A 15358-nucleotide genomic window follows, 5' to 3' on the forward strand; every position below is an offset into this window, starting at 1 on the left:
TCTACAAGGTTGAGTCCTTTTGAAATTGTAAGTAGTTATAAACCTAGAATGCCCATAGATCTCTTACCTATGTCTATTACCCAAAGGTCTTTTGAGTCAGCCGATGCATTCGCACGCCATATTCATGATTTGCATACACATATTAGACAGCGGTTAAATAAGAGCAATAATGATTATAAAGTTTCAGCTGATTCTCATCGTAAAGTGCAAGAATTTCAAGAAGGAGACTATGTAATGGTGCGAATAAGGCCAGAGCGATTCTCTCAAGGATCTGCAAAGAAATTACAAGCGCGTAGTGCTGGACCATTCAAGATATTACAAAAGGTTGGGTCCAACGCGTATCGGGTTGACCTTCCACCTGAAATGAGCATTAATCCAACTTTTAATGTGGAAGATCTAGTCCGTGCCCATACTCCCATTATTGATACATCGTCCCTTTCATGGCCTTTTTCTGAGTTTGCTACCCAACCCCTTCCACCACCTCCTCCACCCATTACCTATAAAGAAGCAATTGAGGAAATCTTGGATGACGAGATAGTATCCACGAGAGATGGGGGTTTCCAAAGGTATCTTGTCAGGTGGAAAAACAAACCATCGTCTGAATCTACATGGCTGTCGGGCGACGCATTGCAAGGTATTGATCCAGATCTACTCGAGCGCTACAAAAGTTTCAACTCGTCGGAGTCGAGTTTTTCTCACCCGAGGGGAATTGATGCGGACACAGGTGCATTCAAGGTGTACCAACGAAGAAAGCGCCAACCACAAGTGCCGTCCTTGTGGATAGGCGAATATTGAGGAGTTGAAGACCTTTCACATGTGATTGGACATAAAAAGACCCCACTTAGGGAAGACACATGTGAAGGAAGATTGGAGAAAGAAGACCGAGCGCACAAAATTTCCCATACTTATGTTATTTGTGCAATTTTTGACTTAGTTAGGGGTCTTTTAGTAATCTTATATCTTTATTTGCTTATTCTAGGGGTATTTTAGTAATTTTATGTCTTTATTTGCTTATTTAAGTGGGGTAAAGCCCTAAACACGAATTTCAACTATTGATGAATGAAAAGCAAACCCTTTGGTTGCCTCCTTCCTCTCTTCTCTCTAATGGTGCTTCTTCTCTCCCCTTGATCTTCTTCTTCTAATTTCTTCTTGTGCCCCTCCAACTTCCTCAAGGTAATAACTTTCTTTCTTCTATTTTTTTTTTGTTTTGGCTAAGTCCTCTTCGATCAAAATCTTGAGAACCGATCTAAACCCTAAATCCCCAAATTCTCAAATCCCTAATCCGAGAAACTTCTTGGTTCTTCGGACTAGTGATCTTCATTGATCGATTGGGTGTGACCATGCAAGATCGGGAGGTCTCAACCCTCGCCGGATCCAACCTAAGTAGTAATTGAATTCCATACTCCATAGTTGTAGTGATGGCCTGCTCCATTGCATGTTTCCTTTATGATTTTCTCAGTTATGATGATTATTGTTAGAATTTTAGATCATTTATTCCTTTTATTTCCGCTGTTTAATTATTTCCATGAGCATGCATCATAATTAGGGCTGTCCTACGTCAACAACTTACCCATAAAAGAATGTCAAGTAAGTGGGGGATCCATATGAGTTGCCACTAGAATCAGGCTTGATAAATTTAGGTTAGGGTCTTGGGTCAGAGGAACCTCTCTCTCTCTCTCAATATATTGGAAAAAAGTTAATACTCATTTGCAAAGAGAAACTTTAGGCATTTCCATCTTACAATAGCTACAATGGATTGAAGAAAGCTATTGTCTTTGCATATTCTTCTGAAGCATATGCAAAATATTGCGATGAAGCTGTTTTGGCAGGGCGTACTATTACCACTACGTACCACACCACAGGACGGCTCGCCTGAATGCTGAGTCTTCCTCCGCCGCCAACTTGACGTCGTCGTAACCAACGTCAGTGTCACGACATGTTGTTGATATTGATTGAGTTGGTAGCAAACAAATTAGATCAAAGAGAATTCCTTCCGTGCTGGGAACACTTCTTAGTTCTAAGAGCTTTTAAGCAACTTGCCTTGTAATAGTCATCATCATAACTATCTGCAGTTGGCTTTAGAAATCCTATTTCACTAATCATTCATATCTAAGGCCCAAAATGACCACTTCTGATATGGAGTAGAACAGAGTATATGGAGTGCACAGGGTGTCCTGTATCCGTTACCGTATCGGCCGATACGTAACGGTAACGGCCCAGGCCATTACGTGATATGGGGTTGAAACGGGCCCCCCCTTGATTCTGTGACCCTAACATCCATTACGGGCCGAAAGAAAATAGGGAAAAAAAAACCATACATTTTTTTCCTTTCTTTTCTTCTTCTTCTCCTCCTCCTCCTCCTTCTCGGGCTGCGTCTGCGGCCCTGCTGCGGTTGCGGCCCCTCCCCCCCCTCCCCCCCCTCTTGTTTTCTCCTTCTTCTTCTTCTCTATCGTTTTCTCTTTCTTTCCCTCTCGTTTTCTTCCTCTTTCTTATTTTCCCTTTCTTTCCCTCTCATTTTTTCTTTTTCCCTCTCATTTCTTTCTCCATCTCTCTTGGTCTCGAAAAAATGAACGGGTGGCGTGGCTATAAAACAGCCACGCCCCTTTTTTTTTAAAAAGTGGTTTGTGGCGCACGCCGCTTAGTGCACTTGCACTGTTTTGATGCATGCGGCCCACCTTGATTTATGTATTATATTATATATCCATGCCACCCGTCAGTTTTTCCTGATCATTTCAAGGTATGGTCCCTAAAATGAAGCAGATCTAGATCTCAAGTGGACCGCACAGTAGGATTGAAGGCCCACTGTGCACTTGCATTGTTTTATGTTTATTTACCATCAAAACTACTGATAAGGTTGCATGGACTTGGATCAAGGAAAACAAAAGTCGCAGCTTAAAAATAAAAAATATAATAATAATAATAATAATAAAAGTTTTAATTGTGGGAATTCAATCCCTACTGCGTGGTCCACCAAAGATTTGGATTTGCCTCATTTTTTGGACCATGCCCTAAAATGAGTTGGCAAAAAGGATGGACAACATGGATATACAATACATACATCGTGGTGGGCCTTGGCCGTAAAAATTGTCCATGAGGCATACATTAACTCAAAATTAATAAATTAAATTATGGCACTATTGTTGCCATGTCACAATTCCAAAATCAAATTATTTAAATGATTTTCACCGTTAATTTGCAAACACTTGTTTTTCTGAAATAGGATCATTTGATATTTTTCATTCATCACTATTCAATAAATATCCTCCAATCCATTAGTGAGATAAGTGCTAATAGATTGCATGAATTTAACGTTGATTTGGGGCATCAAATTGTCCACCAAATCAGCTCTAAATCGACAACACTATTTACTTGAATATAATTTCAAATTTTTTCTTAAGATTTATTGGGAAAAATTATATTAATTTGTTAGATATATGAATTATATAATTGGACATAAAAGTCCCTAGATTGTATGTTGAAATAAAAACACAAGTCACAAGGTATGTAATACACCAATACCTACAAATATGAGATATTTTGGTATTAGATTCATTCTAATTAATTCATATTGATATTATATAGTTAGATAATTAAATATAAAATATCTATAGCCAATACTAGGTTGTCTGGTTCATAAATTCATCAGATAGTCCGATACAGCTTCTCACTAAAGAGTGGACCGTTACACCACCATAAACATGTTCCAATTTATAAATGAATGCATATTTGGATTGCTTAGAATATTCCGGATTTAATCCATATCTTTTTGGCAAAAAATAAAATAAAATTGCACCGTTACAGGCCGTTACGCCCCTGTATCGCCGATACACCCCCGTATTTGTATCGGTATCGGTGGGCGTGCCCACTGATACCGATATGGGATACCTTGGGAGTGCATTAATCAGAAGTACTAGATATGGGCCATACATTCATGTGGCCAAGGATCTGATCCATATAGTTCAATAGCCACATATCAACACTCTCCCTCAAGTTGGTGAGTAGATATTATCGATACCTATCTTAGAATAAACTCTTTCGTGTTGACCTTCACTCAGTGCCTTGAGGAACACATTGCAAGTTGATCTTGAGATTTGACATATAGGGTGTATATTTCATGAGGCTAAGTTGCAAACTTCACTGTGCATTGATCCTATACATGTGGGTACCTTGGTTGGTTTTTCCAAGCCACTGCATCAGATCAATGGCTTGGATAAACCAACCATGGGCACCACATGTACAAGATGAGTGCACAATAAGGAAATTTCCTGTTTGTTAAGAACAGAGAAACCGCCTCATATTTTGTTTTTAGAGACCTCAAGAATGAAGTGGCAATCTTTGTTGATGTGTTCTTGGTCCTGTCATGAAAAACAGGATTATTGGCAATTTTTGAAGCTGCTCAATTATCATGAAACATCTGCATAGGCTCCTTTACTAAGAATCCCATCTTTTCTGAACAAGTTCTTAGCACACTAGTTTACAAGTATTGTGGGCCTTAGCTATATATTCTGCTTCTGCACTATACTGAGTCACAACACTGATTTTACTCTCCCTCGTAACTAAATTGCCACTCAAAAAATCTGTAATGACCATTGGTAGATTGTTTGTCAGATGTAGATCCAGTTTAGTCTGCATCGAAGTAACCTTCATTTCGAAGATGACCATTAGGCTTATATAAGAGCACTCATCCCAATGCTGCTTAAGATCTGACAAATGCGTACAACAACATCTATATGGTGGACTCTAGGAGCATGCATGAACTAGCTCATAATGCTAATAGCATATGCTATTTTTGGCCTTGTGATTGTTAGGTAAATATGCTAACCAACCAATTTGCGTGCTGATGTTTTTATTTTAACTTTAGTTGGAAGCAGTTTTTAGAAGATCCATAGCACATTTCCTTTGAGGTAGACCTTGCAACTTTTATACCCATAAAATGCTGAAGTGTCCCAATCCAATGTATAGAAATGTTGTTGCAGATACGTTTTCAGTTCTTTATTTCCCTTTCTATCACTGCCCATAACCACAATGCCATCCATATAAATAACCAACACGACAGACTAGAAGCACTTGTGGAATAAAAACCGAGTGATCAGCTTCACATTGTTGCAGTCCATAAGCCATTGACACCTCCCTAGATTTATCAAACCACACATGGGGAGATTGTTTTAAGCTATTAATATTTATTTATTTATGATTTTTTAACTACAGACCTTATCTGACTCTCCCTAAACCTAGGAGGCTTCTCCATTAAGGCCCCATGCAAGATGGCATTCTTAACATCAAGTTGGGAAAGTGGCCAACATTGATTCGCTGCTATTGAGGTAATAACTCTGATAGAATTGAGCTTAACAACTAGAGAAAATGTCTCAGAATAGTTGATTCCTAGTGTTCGAGTGTGCTCTTTATCGACCAGATGCCTTTAGTCACTCAATTGTTCCATCTGGTAGAAACCTGATAGTATATTCTAATGTACACCCAACAACATGCTTTCCTACCATAGATCAGTGAACTCTCAAACAGTGTTCGAAATATTGGTATCGTGTTACATATCGCACCCTTGGGATACAGATACATATCAGTTATTGCATGGGATATATTGGTTGTATCGTGTAATGTATCGCTGTTCTTGGAAACATTGGGAAATTGGTCGAATTTTTCAATGAAACTTCAGTGATTGTTAAAAAAGACATCAATACACACTTATAATCAAAAAATTACAAAAAACAAGTGCACATAAGAAGTTTTCTTTGTATAGGGTCGTAATCAATGCGCTATCTAATTGAATTGATGTATGTATATTCAAAGTCTATTCATATAATTTATAAATGTAAGATGATGTGTGGAAACATAGACATGGGCAATACATTCAAAAGCAATAGAAGAATCACTAAATCACGTTACATACATGTTTGGACACAAAGATTGCAACCGATTTGCGAGAAATTGGGAAATTTTGATTTTTTTCAATTTTTCGCAACTCGGCCCATCTCCTCCAAATCTCGAAATCGAAGCTCCCAATCCATGGTTTTTCATGCAAAACATGAAAAATCACGGATTTGTAACAATTTAACACTGATTTAACATGATTTACAGAAAAAAAAAAGGATCAAAAATTGAAAATGCTCGCTAGATCGAACATGTAGGATATATCCCACTACTTGTGTGTTTCATATCACACAGGTGGGATACAAGATATATAGTCCGATATCGTCGATGCTTAAAACACTGCTCTCAAGTATCATTGTTGTCGGGCAGCCATCTCCTCTTCCATAGCTTTCTTCCACTCACTATGTGATAAGGCCTCCTGATAGGACTTGGGGACCAAAAAGAGAAGAAAGCAATAGGGTAAATTTCTGATAGTAAGAAGATAGACAACAGAGAGATAAAATGAGAAATGGGATGATTGGTGAAAGAATGTTTTCCTGTTCTAGGAGCAACTAGAAGTTTTGACTCGATTGAGGACGTGGTTGTGTAAGTTGTGAGGCTGGATCTTCAGTTTTGGAAGTAGATGTAGTGGATGATGGGCTTGATTGCATATCTTCTTTCTCTGTATAAACTTGAAGTTTAGACTCTGCTGGAATCTTTACTAGGGTTGGCAATGGGCCGGGCCTGGGCCAAGCAAAATCAAGTACAGCATAAGTTGGAAGAGCAGTTGAAGAACTGTTTAGTGTTGAGTCAAGACAATCACTCTTAAGGAATGTCCTGTTATTAGAGTAGAAGGGTGTGGTCTCAAAAATGTTAACATCAGCACACACATTTTTTCGAAGACGCAGGCAATAACATATATACCCCCTCTTGAGTTCTTGAATGCTGAAGGAAGATACACTTTGTTGCTTGAGGATCAAACTTAACCACCAGATCTTAGGTAATACTCGTTTTCCAATGTCTAGAAATTCTAACTTGATCATTTGTGATTAATTCCTTTCCATCATAGCTCCGCGAATGAGTCTTAATTTTTAGCTGAAGTGTGCTGTCATCTTTTTTTGCATTTTCAGCCTGGTTGACATCAGTGTTTTAAATAGCTTACGCTGCATAGCAGCCTCAATCTGTGTAGCTCATGAAAATAGCTGAAGTCATGTGTAGCCTATGCTACACTTTAATTAGCATACACTACGTGCTGCGTAGCCTGCATTACATGCTATGTAGCTTACACTACTAGTTATTTTTCACTAAACACTAAGATTAACTAATGTTTTCAATGGTTTGTTCCACTATTTTCAATGAAAATTAGTTAGTAAAAATAATATAAGTAACAATGTTAAATCAGTTCCTTTGCTATTTCTTTATCTTTATACTTAATCTTTGCCCTACTTTTCCTATTATTTTAGGATGTTTTGATTGATGAAATTTCATGATATTTGGTGCAACCAAGTGCAGCCTTATTTAAAAATCTAAAAGTAGCATGGGGCTTACACTGCATGCTGTGTAGCTTACACCTCATACTTAAAAGGGGTGAATGCTACACTATTTAAAGCACTGGTTGACATAGAACTTCTAGGCATATCTTTGTTAATCTCAACAAAATCAGCCAAATTCTTTTTTATATCACTCTTCGTAGGTTTGATGCAGTCATAACTCATGACTTTTCCCAAAATCCCCTGATCATCATCTTTGGACTACCACACCTTTCTTCAGTTTTTTGAGGTGGATTAAATAAATACATTTTCCCACTTCCTTGATTCTATGAACAAGAAGGGCATTTACCTTCTTGATCTATCAAATGCTTTCCATTTCAGCAATTTGATACAAAGTTAAAGCATTTGCTGAGCCAACACCATTTTAATCTTTTACCACAGATGCTGCTAGGATTTTACCTTTAAGTTGTTGGGTGCGTGCGTGCGTTCATGTCCTTGATTTCCTACTTTAATTCATGCAGAATCATATTCTTTTTGATTGTCTTTAGATATGTTTCTTCTAATCTTCTAGACCTGTTAATTGTGATGTAGGATGTGGAGGCACTGGGAACATCATGTGCTTGGAGTGTGGAGGGCGTGGCCATCTCGGAGTTTAACTCATTAGTGGGTTTCCTTTCTTTGATTGTTGGGTTGAACTCATATTTTAGTTTCATTCTTGATATAATATATGGTTTCTCACTCATTTCTACAAAACCATTGTTCAACATGCCATCCAAGACTACATGTGTTACTATATCTTGGATCTTTGACCCTAATACTGACAGAAATATGGAGTAGAAATTGCTCCCAGCTAGCATAAAACTGAATCTAAAGTCCACATACCAGATGTTTGGACATAACTCACCAACAAGATCTACATGTGATTTGCAAAAAAAAAATTCAGAAATAAGAAGATAAAAGGGTGTTGAATTTGATGTCAACTGTTTCTAAGATCACACCACACGAAGAGGTCTAAGGCATCACATTACTATTTTGGGAGCATTACACTCCAAAACATTCTCCCTTCACGGGTTAAAAGAAAAGGAAAGAAAAGAAAAAAAGTCTTTAATCATTAAAGAAATAATGATGGCTCTAGAATATAATGGTCCAGTATAATATAGAACTTCATAACTTTTGTTTCCCAACTTGAGCATGATTCCAATTATTACTAGTTCAACTAGTTTCTAGAAAAAAGAAAAAGAAAATCTCCACTAATTGAAGTTAAAATTAGAAATTGACGGACTAAAACTCTTAACCATGTGATTAATAAACAAAGTGGGTCTGATGCTTGGTGGTTAGGATAGTTCGATTGGTCACTAGAGCACTTATTGGACTAATAGATTGAATTGTGCCATTGTTTAATTTGACAGCCCTACTGCTCAATTTCATGGCTTGGCCTGCAAGTGCGACCCACCCTTGGCATTGTGTATGATTTGTGGTCTTGATGCATCAATCCCTTGGCTTAGATGTAAACTCTTTCCATTGCAATGTTTTCAATAGTGCTCATCGCGTAGTGTAGTCTGCACTATACAACATAGCATAGCTAAGGTGCTTATGCAAATAGGGCAACTCCTAATTACTCCCAAGTAGCGCGTAGCTAAATGGTATGTAGTGTATGCTATAGGTAGCATAGCATGTTGCGTAGGTAGTGTATGCTATGGAGAAAAGCTTGGAATTCTTAAGTTTTTATATTTTTTATTACCTATTAGTTCAACACATTTTTTAAATGGTGGTGACTAATCCTCATCACACGACACCACAGTACATTAATCCAGACCATCCAAATTGTGGTTAGTATTACAAGTGGAGCATATCTCTATAATTACACCCATCCATACAAGGGGCCTCCAAGTGTACAACTAAAGAGTCATTACCAAGATATTTTGTTACGGTAATGGTGGGCGTAACAGTCCCCACCGTTACAGGAGGTGTAACGGTCATTATGCCCCCGTAACAATTTTAATTTTTTTTAACGAAATTTTCAAAAAAAAAAATGAAAAAAATTCCAACATATTTAGAGGATTCCAAATATGTATTCTTTTCTACTTTTGAACTTATTTATGATGGCGTATTGGTCCACTCTCTGGTAAGAATGCTTCTTCGGATTGTCTACTGATTTTATTTCATTTCCTAAATATCTGTTGTCAATTATTCAATTTAAATAAGATAATTGAAGCATCAATGATGGATGTATACGAGATAATTAATTATTTATATTTATATAAATATGGAAAATGTGTTATAAATACAAAAATACTACAAATTTACAATTTACAGTTGCATATACCATTTGTGTCACTCACCACCAGTCTAGTACTCTAGTCACCACCAGAAAGAAAAAATTCTTACATGTGGTTGATTGACCTTCACACTGTCATCATCCAATTGCACCTATAGAATAGGCGCTTATCTATAATAATTAGATCCAGAGGTGAAGGCCATAACAATGAATCCCGAGGATGATTAATCACAATCCTCGCTGCCACCAGTGTTCGAAATATCAGTATCGCGTTATGTATCATATTCTTGGGATACAGATACGTATCGGTTATCGCATGGGATATATCGGTTGTATCGTGTAATGTATTGCTGTTGTTGGAAACATGCGGAAACATTGGGAAATTGGTTGAATTTTTCAATGGAACTTCGGTGATTGTTAAAAAAAGACATCAATACACACTTGTAAATCAAAACATTACAAAAAACAAGTACACACAATATGTTTTCTTTGTATGGTGTCCTAATCTATGCGTTGTCTAACTGAATTGATGCAAGTATATTCAATGTCTATTCATATAATTTAAAAATGTAAGAAGATGTGTGGAAACATAAGCAATACATTCAAAAGCAAAAGAAGAATCACTAGATTAGGTTACATACATGTTTGATTTGATGTTTGGACACAAAGATTGCAAATGATTTGCGAGAAATTGGGAAATTTTGATTTTTTTCAATTTTCCGCAACTCGGTCAATCTCCTCCAAATCTCGAAATCGAAGCTCCCAATCCATGATTTTTCATGAAAAAATTAAAAATCATGGATTTGTAACAATTTGACATTAATTTAACATGATTTACATAAAATAAAAGGATTAAAATTCGAAAATGCTCTCTGGATTGAACATGTGAGATATATTGTACTATTTGTGCGTTTTGTATCGCAATGGTGGGATACAAGATATATCATGGGATATATCAGCCGATATCGTTGATATTTAAAACACTAGCTGCCACTAGGCATCTGCTACGTGCAACCTGGGTAAGAATAAGTACTAGATGATGACCCGTGGCCACCACCATAGCCGTACTCGTGCCCCTGCCCCTGCCCCTGCCCCTGCCCCTACCCCTAGTACTAGTACTGAGACTGAGAGTGGAACTGAGATCAGATCCGTATCTGGATATTTGTACCCCCAATATTACCATATTGACCATATAGATTATATTGAACAAGTGTAGCCCAATATGAAAGTACCTTAACAAGTTGCATATATCATCCATGGTCATATGACTCATCTCTAAATCCACAAGTGGTCTGATTTCCTATGGTGCCACTGGTGCCTACCTTCCCATAATGCTGCCCCCCAGCTGGTCGCATCGTGACTTGTACAATCATAGGTTCAACGTTCCTTACCCTATTGATGCTCATCAGTATCGCTTTTGGAAGAAAGTCATGTTCTCATTTGCCGAGCAACACCAAAAGTAGGACCAACAGGTGGTGCATCATCGTTACCGCTATCTTCATCCTTCTTAGTTGTGTTGTTGTCAGTACTCTTATCTCGAGTTAAATCTTTGGTAGGTGGTGAAATTGTGGTTTATATCATTGATACTGAAGAATGAATATGAGGCAATGTCCTAGAGAGGGGGTGAATAGGACTTTTCTAATAATTTTCCTATTTAAATAAAATCCTAATTGCCTAACTCAAATGGGTATTCACTTTTAAGCAAGTAAGGCAATATAGCTCTAACTACTTCCAAGCCAGTTAGAGGATCCAATCACAAAGGCTATTAAAGATTTGCAGATATAATAATTAGCCTAGTGTTGTGTGCTTGTGTGTGGAATGTGCTTCCTATCAATGAATAACATTTATCCAATCATGTATACAAATTTAAACATTTAAGCATATATAAGCATGATTAAACAAATGCGTAAATGAACATTCCAAACAAAAGTATTTATAGTGGTTCGGCTACGTGCCTACTCCACTCGTGGCATCCACACTCAATCTTAGAGTGCACCGGATTTCACTATCAATGGTTTTAAATAGGTTCACCAATAACCTTTACAGTCCTATACTAAGGATGCAAATTTATGCTCTTCGCAAGAGCAAAGGTCCTACACCTAGAACGCACGTTTAGGCCCACTGGCCAAGGTCCTACACTAGGCACCAACCGTTTAGGCCCACTGGCCAAGGTCCCACACAAGGCACATACGTTTAGGCCTACCGACCAAGGTCCCACACAAGGCACCTATGTTTAGGCCCACCGGCCAAAGTCCCACACTAGGAACCTAATCAAGTTTGTTGATAGCAAACTCTTAGTCTCAATCCTACACGAGGAAAGAGACTAAACTATGAACTCTTAAAATGACACTTGTCAGAATGAGTTCTCTTTTGTAGCTTGTCTCGGGTTACTAGATCTCTGCGCTCTCGAGCTTGAATCAGCTTCCCGGTGCTCCTCCAATCATGTAGCTTGGATTTACCTGTTGGCTATGCTTCATGATAAAAAACCTTGCATAAGATGTACCTAAAAGGTGACCAAGGTTATGAGAGTTGGTTGAATCTCCTATCTAGGATAATGAGTGGATTTCCTAAGGGATTCAACCTATGAAAGCTCTAAAGTATCAAAGAACCAATGATATACCTATTGGTTTGGTCTTTGAACTCTAGAGAAGGCACGAGTTCATGTTCTTCATTAAATAGGAGCTTTGAATGCTCATATATGAGTGAAGGATCACAATGAAGAAAACATGAACTTGTATGGATAGAGTCTAAATGCGCTAGGATAAGCTTGGGATACACTAGAGACTCTATGGTGCCTATTTCCATTGATTTTGCAAGTTTCTACAGGCCACTTTTATAGATAAAAGCTTCTAATGGATAGAAAACGGCTATAAAACGGCTAGTTTACGGTGCTACCGAAGTGACCTTCAGTATCACTGAACTTGCTTCGGTGGTACCGAAATATCATTCGGTAGTCCGAATTAATCCCTCAAGTTGTTGTTCAAAATATGTCCATTTTGGTGGCACCAAACATTGTTCGTCTGTGGCAGTCGGTGTCACCGAATTATGCATTCGGTGATACCAAATTATAGTCGTGAGGTTGCTGGACAGTTTTGAGTCCCTTCAATAACACTGAAGGTATCTTTGGTGATACCAAAGGTGACATTCGGTGACACCTTCCTACCGAAGGCGGACAGATTTTCCTTTTTTCTTTTTTTTTTAGGTCCTTTTAATCTTTCAACAACTTGGGATATGCAAAAGCCAAGACTATAGGATATAAAGTATGGATTTGGGATTGGCTTAGAATAGATGACCTAAGTGGTATTCCTATTTGGGTTGGGATCATCTATTTGCAAGGTCAAGATCGTAGAAGCATTTCTTCGTCTTCAATGTGGCTTTGATGCTTTTGTTCTAGTTGCGTCGCCGGTCTTCACTTGCCAAGAACTCATCCGACTACAAGACAAAACTAGTCACGTAATTGACAAACATGGGTGTAAATAAGTGCACTAACAAGTGGAACCTTCTCTAGATCCAAGACAGTTACGTGACTCTGTTGCTGCCTCGTGTATAATTCTTAGTCATTGACCTCAATTTCTTTATTTTCTTCTACTTGTTTCTTCCTTTATTCCAACAAAGATAGAAGTGGGTCCTCCTCATTGTAAATGTGGTCCAAGCTTATTGGATTGAAGTCACCTTCATAAACCAAATTCGCCACATGCTTTCCATTCTTTAATACAGGTTCACGTATAATCAGTGTTCGAAATATCGGTATCACACTATGTATCGCACCCTTGGGATACAGATACGTATCGGTTATCGCACGGGATATATCGTTTGTATCGCATAGTTTATCGCACTTTTTGGGAAACATGGGGAAACATTGAGAAAATGGTTGAATTTTTTAATGAAACTTTGGGGATTGTTAAGAAAACCCTTAATACACACTTTTAAATAATAACATCTCAAAAAAAATATGCACATAATAAGTTTCCTTTGTATAGGGTCCTAAGCTATGCGATGAACTAATGCAACTATATTTAAATTGGATGCATGATATTTATAAATATATCATAGTCATGTATGAAAACACAATAAATTCATTGAAAAGCAAAAGAAGAACTGAAGAAGTAAAATTCCAGAAATGGATGGACGGTGGGCATCCCTCTCCCCACTGTTTTATGTGGTGGGGTCCACTCCAAATATGGATCTGACTCATTATTTGTCTCATGCCTTAAAATTATCTAGCCAAGTGGATGGACGGTGTAGATACAACACACATCATGGTGGGCCCCACAAAACTTGGTGACGTCAATTTAGTAGCCAGTCTGGCTACGCAACATGTCAGTATCCGCGCGACGCGGGAGAACTCCCCCGACACCAGCCACGGTCGGTGCGATGTGGGCCCCAACATAATGTATTTGTTTCATCCATTCCGTTCATCCATTTTTACGGATCATTTTAGGATTTAATAAAAATAATTATAGGGATATAAATCTCAGGTGGACCACACCACAGGAAAACAATAATGATTGGATATCCACCATTTAAATCCTCCTAAAGCCCACTGCACTGTTTATTTGACATCCAATCTGTTGATTGGATCATAAAGACCTAGATGAAGGGAAGAAGTAAATATCAGCTTAATCCAAAGCTTTTATGGCTCCCAAAACATTTTTAATGGTCAACGTTCATTCAACACTGTTTTTGTAATGTGGTCCAGATTATATTTCGATATACCTCATTTTTTCTCTCATAACATAAAATGATCTATAAAAATAGGTGGACAGAAAGGATGAAACACATACATCATGGTGGGGCCCACAGAGCACCAACCACTAGCCATTGGCTGGTGCCCGTGGGAGTAGCCAATCCGTTTCGGACGCGGATTTCCTGCGAAAGCTTTTCGCAAGAAGTTCATGCGCCGGGAACCCAGGTGGGGTCCATTGTGATGTTTGTGAGAAATCCTCTCTGTCCATCCGTTTTGTGAGTGCATTTTAGGATATGAGGCCAAAAATGAACCGTATCCAATACTCAACTGGGCTGAAAACGGGATAATTGAACGTCCACAGTCGAAATATTCATGGGCCAACAAAAGTTTTTAATCATGCTAATATTTGTGTTTTCAGTTCATCCCAGTAAGAATGACGTTATTAACAGTATGGATGGCATGTAAACATGACTGTGGGCCCTAAAAAGGTTTCAATGGTGGAAATCATTATTCCAACTATTTCCTATGGTATGGTCCGCTTGATCTTTGGGTATGATTAAATTTTGGGGTCAACCGTTAAAATAAGATGGAAAAACCGATGGACGGCGTGGATGGACCACATACATTAAAGGTGGGCCCAAGTGAGTTTACTGAGACCAAAATACCCTTCCTTCTACAGCTGCTTACCCTTACAGTCAAGGGGTATTTTGGTCAAAATAGCAGCTTCCGAACCCTAATAAGTCTTCCGGCCAGTGAAAATCAAAAAGGCATCGTACGGACTCATCCGTTCCTCATCCGCGCCCCTCTTTCGCTTTCCCTCTCCATTTTTACCCCCATCCACGCAGTCCGATCCGTCTTTCACGCATGCAACCTCTCAAATCTCGTTCCGGAAGGAACGGTTCGTCGATCCGGCCTGATTCCTCGCCGGAATCTCCGAGAAAGAGAAGAAAATGGCAAGAAAATCGGCCGATTCCTCGCCGGAATCATACTTACATGTCGAATGGCCCACCTCCGATCATCGCTACAGCTAGGTACTCT

The 15358-nt window shown here is 38.4% G+C and overlaps 1 protein-coding gene across 5 annotated transcripts in view; it reads left to right on the forward strand.

The window, feature by feature from the left end:
• LOC131232625 (uncharacterized) overlaps positions 1–15358 on the forward strand; it is a 54546-nt gene that overhangs the window by 26990 nt on the left and 12198 nt on the right. For 4 of the 5 annotated variants that reach the window (XM_058228994.1, XM_058228991.1, XM_058228990.1 and 1 more), the window contains one exon: positions 7947–8018. In XM_058228994.1, the coding sequence (XP_058084977.1) occupies positions 7947–8018 (72 nt within the window). Of the gene's footprint in view, positions 1–7946; positions 8045–15358 lie in introns of all 5 variants that reach the window. The other variant, XM_058228992.1, reaches the window with a different exon arrangement.

The sequence above is a fragment of the Magnolia sinica genome, chromosome 18 (genome assembly GCF_029962835.1).
Source record: "Magnolia sinica isolate HGM2019 chromosome 18, MsV1, whole genome shotgun sequence".
In the NCBI taxonomy this organism is placed as follows: Eukaryota; Viridiplantae; Streptophyta; class Magnoliopsida; order Magnoliales; family Magnoliaceae; genus Magnolia; species Magnolia sinica.